The 12,623-nt window shown below is 35.1% G+C and overlaps 1 protein-coding gene, 1 long non-coding RNA gene and 1 other non-coding gene across 3 annotated transcripts; 2 read left to right on the forward strand and 1 right to left on the reverse strand.

Moving 5' to 3' along the window:
* Positions 1–113: 113 nt before the first annotated feature.
* LOC113493394 (putative transporter svop-1) lies at positions 114–8,019 on the reverse strand. Its single transcript, XM_026871357.1, has 10 exons — positions 7,243–8,019; positions 5,390–5,551; positions 4,363–4,525; positions 4,100–4,221; positions 3,046–3,290; positions 2,624–2,775; positions 2,060–2,177; positions 1,574–1,863; positions 1,202–1,329; positions 114–803 (listed from the first exon to the last, which is right to left on the reverse strand). Exons 1-10 carry the CDS (start codon positions 7,301–7,303, stop codon positions 712–714), a joined length of 1,533 nt encoding a protein of 510 aa, XP_026727158.1. The 5' UTR covers positions 7,304–8,019; the 3' UTR covers positions 114–711.
* A 2,339-nt stretch (positions 8,020–10,358) lies between these two features.
* Positions 10,359–12,597, forward strand: LOC113493396. The gene is made up of 3 exons (XR_003400559.1): positions 10,359–11,624; positions 11,920–12,009; positions 12,113–12,597. It is a non-coding gene; the product is annotated as an uncharacterized LOC113493396 (long non-coding RNA).
* Positions 12,418–12,489, forward strand: Trnae-cuc. Its single transcript has one exon. It is a non-coding gene; the product is annotated as a tRNA-Glu (tRNA).
* Positions 12,598–12,623: the final 26 nt, after the last annotated feature.

Consider the following 12,623-nt stretch of genomic DNA (forward strand, 5'->3'; position numbering starts at 1 on the left):
TAATAACTAAAATAAAAAACAATTTATAAGTTAGTCAGATTCCAAACGAGTTGTGTAAAAAGGTTTTTAATTCATCACATGGAATCCTAGTTGATCTTTAAAGATTCATTTCATGCTATGCGTAATTTGGCTAACCTAGACGTTCAAGTGTTGATTATGTTTCATCTGTTTATTTGAAAATCACCGAAAATGTATTACTATCTCTTCACCACAATACGTTTTTTAGTTCTGACTGTCTCATTGCAAGGCAGATTTGTTGTTGACAGAATTAACTATCAGGATGAAAAAACTGGATTAATAAAAGTGAAGGAGGGAACTCTGGTTAGTTCCAGTAAAATACAATGTTTTATTTCAAACCGTATATTTAATTTATCAGTCTCAACTTAAATAATAACACCAACTCATCTACTGGGCTCGGACATCTTTCATCATGGAGAGCATAGCTAACCGTAGTGGAGTTGCAGTTTTATGTTTGGATTTGTATGCAAGAGATGCAGATTAGATTAAAAAACAGGCCACGAAAGACTTACTCAGTATTTGCTCAAATTGCTCTAAGATACCACTAAAAATCGTGAAGGAAAAAATCGTGAGAAAACCTGTAATCCGAATATTTTGAATCCAAAATAGCTAACTCGCAGTGATTAAGGTGGTGATTATTTTTTCACGATGTAATATTGTTCAATGCAATCATTTAACTAACTTAACAATATTCTACGGGTTTTCTGATTCCCTGGATACAATTTGATTCTGTTCCTTGTTCGATTTAGAATCTGATGGTAAGAAAATTGCCGCGAGGAATCCAGCTGAAACAAAAAATACTATGAAACAGACTAGAATACATTGTTGAATGTTCAGTTAATCTCCGTCCTATTAATTGGTACAAACTACAAGTCATTTTTATTGCGGATATGAAAGGGAGATACCAAACTACGCCGTGAAATGCGATGTGACGCTTGTACAAACATAATACTATTACTTTGCAACGCCGTCTCGTCTCGAGGTTAGCAAAGTTTGCCTTATGAGTACAAGACGACTGAAAACAGTCATATATCTCTAATTACATACCTAATGTAGATAAATTCACACAAACATTTGTCTTGAGTGGGAATTGAACCCACAACCTCCAGTATAGCAGTCAGTATTAAATAATTAATTGTATCCAATGCTAGTTATGTTCTAATTAAGTCCATAATATACTTACACATAACTAAGACAATGTAGCCGCTGAGCATTGGTGTACAGTAGTCACCCAGAAGGCTGGCGATAATGTGCACACTGAAGAAACCGAACCCTCGGGCCACCACCACTGACAGGCACGTCGCCATTCCTCTGAAATATTGTTCATAAAATCATGAATGATATAAATTTTTAATATGTATAACCACTATCAAATTTGAGTTTGTACGTTTGTCAGGTATTTACCGATTGGTTTTTGGTATAAGGACAGGTTGATGTTAATTAATGATTAGATGAGAATATACCTTTAGTTAAACCTATACCCAAAAAAACAATACAAAGTGAAATTATGAGCAAAAGGTAGTAATTCATGCATATTAATTGCTATTTTACTAACCTGAGATGCGTAGGGTTAAGTTCAACCAAATACGTGTTTACATTTGCTAATATCTGAGCAACATATAAAAATATGAAGAAAAGGGCTATGCTCAGCATCGGAATTTTTATGAATATCAGCAAGATTCCAGCCAGAGACGACACGGTGAAAATCAAGAGGGTCATCATCTTTTTCCCGACGTACGGTGCGACAAAGGAGAGTATTATCATCAGGAATGTTGAGGCTCCTGAGTAAACCATGGTAGCGTACAAGGCCAAGGGCTGGATTGTATGGTTACAATCTATGGAAGGCTGAAAAAAAAAACAACAAAAATCAATAAGACATTTCAATAGTGTGTTTGTAATTCTACCATAATAGAAGGAACTAAAAGATGGCAACATTTTATAGTGAGCCATTTCATAAACCGTAAAATGCTAAACACTTTTTTGGTAATTTAATTTTATGTCTGAAAGTCGATATAAGAAGTAAAACAAATTTTTGGCTTACTATTTTATGGGAACTTGTGCTGGTACTCGCAACTTCACAAAACGTACGTCCATGCGTCTCCTTGCCAGTGAAATATGCATTGGTCATGGTAGGTACAAACATAGTGAAACCAGTTGATCTGTAACGGAAATTTAATAAAAAATAGGAAATTAGGAAAGAAAAAGTAAGCAATAAATATATTTTTCCAAATTTGATTATTCAGTTTGGAGGATCTTGATAATGCCGCCGAAAATGCTGCTCTTGATCTAGCGAACGGTTGAGCGCATCAAAGAATCGTAGGGAGTAAAATACTACTGACACAAAAAATACATCAAAAACATCCCTTATTCTTAGTTTGAATTCAACTCACATGATTTAACTATTATGTAGCTCAACAATTCAATTCATCACTACCTACTATGCTGTTTAAGGTTTACCCAACTTTGAAAATTTGAATATTTAAGTACGATAATATCATACAAACAATGATGTCAGGGCTCGTTCAAGACAATAATTAAGTTACCGTATTTCATTTTTTTTAAGTTAAAATCTACACAATTATAAACTGTAAAACATTATCCTCACGTCATATAAGCGCATAGCAACAAGTAGTAGAGTATGGCAGAGTTCTTCAGTAGTGGAGGTTTGAACAGAGGCGCGGTTTGGTTCCAGACTCTCTTTACCATTGAAGTTTCAGTACTGGCCACTATTGTTTCATCAAGATACACGTGCATGACCTGTAAAAGGAATTTGTTGAAATAAAAATATTAGAATGATGTTTTTTTTTGAAGTCATAGCTAGTTTTAATGCAGTCTTATTGGCGGACACTGGCACTGTTGATCGACTCACCTAAAACATTCGGGAGAGGTAGACGTAAATAAATATTTGTTTATCTAATTTAAAAAACGAAAATGCATTTATGCAAGCATTTTCTACCAACATAAATTGTTGTCAATAACCTACCCGAACCAACATAATAATTCTTAATTCAAGTTAAATCCACTTACAGAATAGGAATCCTTCGGACATCCGGTGTTGCTAGCATAAATCGATTTGAAAACTTCTAAAGCTTCATCGCTTCGGTCTTTACTAAGTAAAAACTTGGGGCTTTCCTTCAAGAAGACCATGGCTAGAGTCCCTATGCCGTGCGGCAAGCAGATCACTTGCAGCAACAACCTCCATGGTCTGTACTCCATATTCAATAAGTTTATGTGAATGCTGAAGGTCAATTTGAATATCGGCAGGGCAAATACTGGAAAACAAAAGAGGAAAGATCAAGACGCAAAAAAACTAAAAATAAAAGGTAACAAACACAATTATTTATTTTGTTAACAATGTTTATTTTAGGTTATCTGTGCTTCAAATTGAGCTACATAGTCTAAAAGGATTTGTGTGTTTGTCTACGTTATTTAACTAACTGATTTGTTTGATGACACAATGAAAGTAAACACCTTATTTATGTTGTGTTTTAAATTCCTCTTTGTGTATATATATATGTAATGTAAGAATAGATAACTTTCTACTAAACAATAGCTAATACCAAAAAATAATCGATCATTCTCATCATTCATAAGTCAGTAATAATTGATGACCTAAGCTGAAGCGCGGCTAGTGCTGAATGATAAAATTTACGAAAATAATTTTTTCTGAGAGATTTACTTATTTGAAGTAGTTTTTCCGAACGCAGAGTTTATTAAGTTTAACTGGCCTGGAGCAATATTAGAATTCAATTTGTACTTTCAATAGCCAACATCCTGTTACAATGACACTCAGAAGATGGTAGCCGAAATGGACTTCCATATTATTATATTACAAAGTCTTATATTTGTCAAGTCTTGTTAAGTCTTTATTAACCGACTTTAAAAAGGTGAAGATTCTCAATTAGTCTGTATTCTTTATTATTTTTATCACTTCAAAACTTCAGACGCCGATTTTGTTGTCTTTTTCATTTAGAGAAAAAATGCTATCATTTGGTCTCATAAAATTTTATCACACTAGTTTTATATTTGAAGTCGGTTGCAATCAGTATTATAAGAATTTCATTTAGGGTTGAAAGCTTACCACAAATTATGAATTGTGTGAACATTGTCGCACTAGCCATCAGGAACATGAATCTGCTGCGGTGTCGCGCCGGGACGCTCTCCGCGAGCAACACGAATGCCGCGGCGTTCGCTGCTGAAGAACTGCAATACAATCAATCAACAAAATAATCACGTTAAGGAAAAAATATGCACTTTTAACAAATACACCACAATCTTCGGTCTCATTGTTAACACAACCTTTGGATGGATAAAGAATGACATATGAATATGTTTGTTACTTACAAAGACACTGAGAACAGTTTGATAACTGCCAGTGAGGCATAGTCGGGAGCCATAGTGGATACTAGACTGAGCACGAAGGCGAGAGGCATGGCTATGAGTAAGGACTTGCGCCGGCCTATGGTGTCCGCGCATAGCCCCCAGCCGTAGGACGACACCAACACACCTGTATTATATTAACAATATCAATAACCAAAACCAAACTGATAACCAAAATAATATGAAATAAATAATAAAAATAAAAGTACAAAATGCATTTAATTCAATGGACCTAAAGTTATAGAAGATACAAATCGTTCAAAGATTTTGAAAGTCTTGGGAACCAATTTATTCAGAGATCTCCAAGAAATCGCGGAATGACAGAAATTTGAAACATGGGAATCGTAAATAGTAAGGATTTCATATCTAGGAGAAAAGTGGATGAAGCAACAAGCAATTCCAGGAGGAGCAATGATGGGCATGTGTATCAGGCTAACTTATTGCCTATGCATATCAGAATTATCAGAAAATTACGTATTAAAACAGTTGCTGGAATTTAGACCTGCAACTATGTGCATAATAATTCAATCTTTGAAACCCTAGTTCACATAAATACTTAGACCTTTGTTTAGTCCTAGCTACCGCATTAGGTTAAGTAACCTGTAATGGTAGATTAGTGTGATAATTAAATAAATAAATAAATAGGGATGATGACTGGGTATAATAAGTAGAATAGATATCTTTAGTCTCTCAATAAGATCATTAGAATATTTTAGACACGTATTTTTGCCTTTCTATGAACTACAGCAATGGACCAAGATCACCGTAAGGTTTATAGAGGGGCTTGTGAGTTGTGACGTAACGGTTTCGTACAATTTATTCCGACTATTTAGTAAAATGTATTGATAGTCAAAATGAATTCTTGAATCCATTTTTTATAATTATTATATCATGACCTTGAGGTCATATAACAGGCAAAAACCCCTTTCTTCCTTCTTTCAAATATTCCAGTTTATTAAAAAATATGCAATATGTCTAAGGCCCCAGTTACCTATAAGTGGCATGGCAGAGAGCATGCCCTGCTGTGCGGTGTCAAGGTTCATGTCGCAGGCCATTGCGGGCAGTACCACGGAGAACCCGAAGATGTCGAGGTACATGGCCAGGATGAGCAGGCAGCACGATGTTAACATACCCACATTGTACTTGCCGAAACCTGTAGCGGCAAAAAAAACAATGATAAACTTAAAGTAAAAAAGAGCTGGTTATGTTGAATTCGGACTCATTATACTGAGAGTTCTGTAAAAATAGGCTAAAGAAAAATATTTTTCACATTCACATTTTTGACCTTACCAAACGGTAAACGTAGCTAGTATAGTCTTAATATTCTCTTATTTTCCCACCACGCCGTCTAGTCTCAATTATGCAAAGCTTGCATTATGAGTACTAGATAATTCTTGTTTTGATGTTTGTTTTAGTCATTTATTGTTCGAGCGGGAACAGAAAAAACATTATTTGTGAGAATTTTAACTATAACCAGCTGCGAGTAAACTGTTGATACTTAGTTATTACGAATGTATTCAACGAAGTTTTGCTTATAATATACTAGCTTATATACGTCCTACTATTGGGCACAGACCTCTTCCCGCATAAGGAAGGTTCGCTCATTGAGCACCGCGCTTGGTCTCTGAGTGTAACCGATTTCTGATTCTAATAATTGGATTCCAGGTCTCCTCACGATGTTTTCCTTCACCGGTTTCTACGCGGTTCAAATCCCTCTATCTATAACAAGCATTTGTGTGATCCAAGAGTGCTTGTTGTGAGAAATCTCCGAGCATTAAAATTGTTAGTCGTTATCATAGAAAAAAGAGCACATAGCTCCCACCTAAACAAACATATTTACATCAACTACTTAGGAATGAAGAGTTAAACAAAAGTTTGTAAATATGTTCTTAATTTGGTCGCTGACTCCAGACTGTTGTGTTGTTGTGAATGACAATCGTGATCATGAACACGTGTTTGCAGAACAGTAGCATTAATGTGAAGTGTTGTTCAATCATGCTAATTCCTCTGGAGATCTCCATGATAATAGAACGGTAAGCCTTTGTGTGCTCGATTCTTATCATCGTTGTCTAGTGGCTTGTTTAAACACCTGCTATGCTAAATAATAAATAATACAGAAACAGATTTAAGTTTTGACATTTTTCTTGATAGGCCTGGGGGTTTACATGAGATCAACTCTTAGCAGTGAGGGGGTTGCTTAGAAAGCTTGAAAGGTGAAGGGCAGAATGGTATAGAGTGGTGTAGTTTTTCGAAAAATGGACTGTTGCGTGATGATCCCAGTTTTCTTGGAGTTTTAGCTTTAGAAACCTGTAATTTCCACCCACAGACTAAGGATAGTCCTAGTTTGTGTTAATGTTGTGTAATCTAATATCTCGACAAAAATTGATCTGGGCCATGGCTCTTTTAGGCGTGTGGCTTTGATTTGATAATCTTTCTTCCAAACTTAATAATATCTAAAAGTAACTACTGGAAAAATAATCAAAGTAGATGTTATACTTCATGACCCAACAATGTCCTGCATTTTAACAGGAATGTCCTTTTTTACACAACCTGTGCCTGTTTTTGTCCGCCGCTGTGGGCTCTAGCGTATTGATAAATGTAAATGGATTTGCTCCCTTTCAGTTCTCCAATATTGGAGGCTGTTGTAGATTTTTTTATTCAATTGAGATGTTGTAAAAAAAATATTGATGTTAACTACCGTTTAGTTCGGTGTAAATGTTTACAAATCTATACACTTTTGGTCTTCTTGGATTTTATCTAGCAGCTATACAGATTTATTGACATTAAATTAACGGAATTGTTTATTGAATTAAAAAAAAAAAACAAAATATGTAGATAACTTACCAGTGAGGTCCAGCGCATCTTCAAAACTAGTCTTCTTTGAAAAACCATCACAAACAGTCATTTTCGTAAAATACTTGAATAGAAGCGAAGTTAAACTTAAGAAAAAAAAAGTTAAAATAATTTTAATTCGTTAAAAATAAATCTCTAATTTGAAACACTTGATATAAATTACGATTGGCCCAGTTTCAAAATACGAAAAGGAGGTGGTATACCTCTGTTTTTTCAGTAGGCCACCCTTTATTATCGGCGATGGAGACCATACAGTGAAGAAACGAAATCGGTTCACGTTTAAATATAGGTTCTTGATAATCATACAAATGCTGATAGGAGAGCCATACGGCATGAACGTGGCGGGACAATGTTTGCTCAAAGAGCCAGAGATACAAAGAGTCACAAATGTTTGCTTTAAAATGACTACCAGCATTTGAAATTACGCAAATAATTGCGATAGAATATCATGACGTCATGGTTTTGAGTTGAAATTTTTGTGTTTAAACTTTTCAGGAAATTACCATATACGTGTTACGTGATGTTTTTTATACGATAACGATTTTTCCGCTATTTGTGTTAATTTAGTTTGTAATTTAATAAGCTTTTATTTGGTTTTACTTGTCTCGTTGTTTGCTGTCTGCCTAATTGTAGAAGTATATTATTATTATTAAACAGCTGTAACCTACTCGATCAACAGAAAAAGCTACTTTGACTTTGACTAATCAAATCTTGCAAGTTCAATTTGAGACACTTCTTGTTTCGGATTGAGCTGAAATTTTGACAGCATAATAATATGTGTGTTAGGTGAAAATGCAATATTATGAACTGACATAGAGCTGATCTGATGCTGGAGCTGAAAGGTGCATATAGGAGCTCCCAAAAATAATAATATAAGTAATACCTTATTGTCTTATCGAGAACTTTGATTCCAAGGCATAAAATCAATTCAAAAGCTTCTTTTAAAAGAAACTCCTATAAGCTTGTTTAGTTGAATAATTTTAGAATTAATTAATACACATAATGAACACAAGCCTAAGTAACTTCATTTTTCGATAGGAAATGTCATTTTACCTCGTGTTACCACGCTTATGCGATGTAACATTGCTTTCAGGTCAGAAATACAAACACATTACTCTTTGTCCACAATTCTAATCGAATTGAATACATCCTATTTACTATGCAGTAGTACATCTAGAGGATAGATAGTCTATAATATTCTTTATTTAAAAGTGTTATTGCCGAACTGATCTCACTGTTGATCAAGTTACCACAGATGAATTAAATTAAACACATAGACACACACACAAAGATCCCATGGCTCTATAAATCAAATTAATTGTTAATTTCCAATTATCGAGCGAAAAGGTAGACATAACGTTTCTTCCTATCCGTTTATGCATGAAGCTTGACATATGGCCATAGGTAAGTATTCGTAGAATCTTTTCAAGTATTTAAATATTTTTGTAATGACTAACCCAAACGAGAGTTACTTTTTTGCAGGTATCTTTCTAGACGCTTTTTGACATTTTGGCAAAGACATAGGCCATATACATTCTCAAAATAGAGCTTGCAAATACATAACTGTTACCAAAGTATCAGTCAGAAGATCTCTCAGAAAACCACTGTGTCCTTCTAGACAGTCCAGTAAATTATTCTAAATGTCAGTGCCCTATTGATTACGCGTGCGTGAATAAACGTATTTTCTTTCTTTCTTTCTTTTCTTTCTTTCATTACGTACCTTTGTTATTTTTTCTAAAGAATCTACCAAACAAATCCATCGACTTATTAATTGATGTTTTCCTTCCTTATCCTAAGTAACAAATGACAATTATTTCACAGCGTCACGCGCATATTATCATACAATAAGTGAGCACGTGAAGTTAGTCAGCTTTGTCAAATGTCCGCTGTATTTTGAATGAACCCTGTAACTAGGGTAAAATATGAAAGAGTTATTACAGAAATACCGCAACACTCTTTGTAGTCTTTTTTAAAAACCGTAGGAGCATTATCGCACTTTACTTGGCCTATTGGTCAGTGGTTAGAAGCTTTGACTGCTATCCGGAGGTCGTGGGTTCGATTCCCAAAAAGGATAAATGTTTGTGTGAGGAGCACGCATTTGTATTTAGCATTTGTTCTGGGTTTGGGTGTCTTCTTATGTTATGGATGTATTTAGAATTATTTACACCATTATTTTGTAAAAAAAGCAGTAAATCATGCAAATCGATGTTTTTTAAATAATTTCAACCTGATTGACAGAGATTTTCGTAAGAGAAAGGCGTAGCGAAAAAAAAGTCCTACTAATATTATAACACGAAGCTTTGTATGTATGGTGGCTTTTTCATGCAAAAACCTCTGAACAGATTTTGACGAAACTTGTACACGGATAGTTTATAACCTGGATTAATATATAGACTTAAATTGTGGGTAATGTATACTTAAAGATATTATTTGATTTTTTAAAAACAAGAATAGTCGTTCGGAATCGTGGAAATAATTATAATTGCTTTTACAAATAACTAGCATATAAGCTGTCTATTAAGCCCGGGATTATTTACTCTTATGTAGAGTGTTTGTTTATGATAACATTCGATTTTCAGAACATGTTTATTCTTAAGCTTCATTTAATTTTGCCAATAAATATGCCTCACAGTGCTTTTAAAATCTTATTGCGTTGGTTAGTCTTCATAGAAAGGAACCAACGTTTAATTTTACTCAATGAATCCGCTCATACGTCACAAGGGGTTGGGGTGACTTGGGGCGGTACTAAGTAGCATCGTGCTATCTCTTTTCCCAACGTCGTGGAAAATCGTTAAACCTCCTTGCTGGATCTGTGCTCCTGGTAAATATGAGTAAAATGGCGGATCCCTCAGCGATCGATGTCAAAGTGGCTTGGAAATGACGTAACAGAAGATAGCTAGCTAACCTAACCAATATCTGATTCAATAGAAAATTTTCTATAACTTTCTTTATGACCGTTAATTATACTTAGGCTTTTGAATTAGTAGCACAGCATAAAAGATAAAATAAAATGCTTGTCAATTTAAATAATGAATATAAACATAAACTAAGTTAAGTTTTTCTTAATTAATATTTCCGCTCGGAAAATCGTTTGATAAATCTCTTGGAAGTTTCCACGACATCTCGACTACTAGGCGCCCAGGGAGACAAGGAGTTCGATAAATTCCATTCTTGACACGATGAGCTACGAAACAGCGTAGATGCGTAGCTAAATAATAATAATAAATGATGCAATGCAATTGATGAAGGTATATTATCAAGATTTAATTAAGTATATAAGTGAAAAATTGCTAAGATATTTGTACTAAATTTTTAAACGACTTTACATCTTCAAATTAATTCGAAATGAATTAATTAAGTAACAAAATTCCTGAACCCTATGGTTGCACCCTCCTTTTTATTATTTACCTAGTACTAGTGTGATTTGGGAATAATTTTGATTCGGCTTTATAAAACAATTATTGTTACATATATTTCTAATTCGAACGAGGATAGAGCCAAGGAGTTAATAATACCATATCGTCAACTATCTGTTTTATTTAATTTCGCTACTCCGTGTATCGTGTAGGCGTGTAGGGAAGGTGAAGGGGTCGCGTAGACAGCGACATGATGGGGTGGGTGAAAATCGATATGGCCCCCGCAATTCGGCGCATGCGTACTCCTCAGCTCCAGCTACGTCAAACTTGTGTCGCGATGAACTCCTAGCTCTACTGCGATCCTGGTACCGCCGCCCACAACTCTGAAATTTTCCTGCCCTGCTCACCAGGTTTCCGGAAGTGGAAACCTTCAACTTCCGCTGTATAGGGCGGTAACGTTTTCAGGAAAGCTCTCTGAAAGATGAAGGCTATGATGAAAATGGAATCGTGTTCCTGTATAACCTGGCTAGTTTCGCGTGTTCTCCGGTTTGAGGTTATGTTTCTGCGCATCTGCTTTGCGCAGCTCAACAAGTTGGCTATGACACACGTGTCTTCTTATTATTATTTGGTTAAAACACAATGAGGCCGGCGATTGCTTTCGGCATTATAGTTTTTGTGTACTACATTTTACCAATATCTATAATAATGAAATCGAGAAATAACTATTCTATCTTAAAAAAAAATTCTATTTTCAAAACAGAACGTCGTTTAATCATGCAATTATCTCGCTAAACGTATTCAGACCAGATTTGTCTGGAGTCAAGAAGAGTGTTGAATGCGAATTGAATGAAAAGTGATAGAGATACAGGCAACCTATATCATTGTGCAAGTTTCAATATAAACCTTACAAGATTGATAGTAACGCGAATAGCTCAGCGACTGGTGCGCTACAGTACTAGCTATCGCAGTTTCTAGTTTTGTCTGAGGGCAATTTTCCTTCTACTATTATAAAAGTTTGTGAGTATGTATCGATGAATATTTGTTATTTTTTCATGCGAAAACGGCTATTACGATTTGGTATGTAGATAGATAATACCCTGGATTAACACGTAGGATAGTTTTTATCCCAATTTTTAGTCCCCGCGGGATTATTTTTGATTTATAGGGGCGGGCCCGCGGGTAACAGCTGGTATGTATATAATTATGCTTTTCAATACATAATTTGTCTAAAAAGTTTACTTAAATGTCTAAGAATGCTGCGAGTATCAGACCACTGCTTTATCTATAACGAAAACAAGATTATTTTTCACAGATACGGCTTTACAAATATTTGCCCATATTTGCGAAGCGACGCAAAGACGTTGTTGATGACAATGACGTACATTTAAAAATATTAAACGAGGTACGATGATATTTTGTAAAAGCATGCAAATAATGTGTTCTATTTGAATGATAGAGCAAGAATTTTTGTTTGTTTTAAACTTTAACGTAAACGTAATTTACAGGAAGAAGATAGTGATGGAGAATATAACGAGTGTTTCTGTAAGTTTAAAAGAATAAAAATTGGAACGCTGCTGTCTGTCTCAGGCGGCTAGTGAGGGCTAGATCTAAGTTTCGTTATTTTTATGGCAATGGGTAGATGTGAGATGCTTATTCTTTGAGAAGATTTATATATAATTTATGAAATGACTAAAGGTCTTTTTTGTGCGGCTGCAACGCTCTCTATTTGTTTTCGTATCTTATAAAAAAATATAAAATGTCTTGATTGATAACAGGACTAAATTCAGAATTATAGTAACTATAATTACAATCCGATAAGGTCCAGTGGCTAGGATACCTGGCTCTCACCCAGGAGGTTTGGGTTCGATTCCCGGTATCGGAATTTGTGCGGCGCCTTTTGAAGAGCTCGATCTCGATCTCGATCTCGATCTCGATCGATCACAGGTTAAGCTATGCTTGACGTCCGTAGATGGGTGACCATCTTTGTCATAACGAGTTCCTCCGTGTTTCGGAAGG

Source organism: Trichoplusia ni, chromosome 4 (assembly GCF_003590095.1).
Source record: "Trichoplusia ni isolate ovarian cell line Hi5 chromosome 4, tn1, whole genome shotgun sequence".
NCBI lineage: Eukaryota > Metazoa > Arthropoda > Insecta > Lepidoptera > Noctuidae > Trichoplusia > Trichoplusia ni.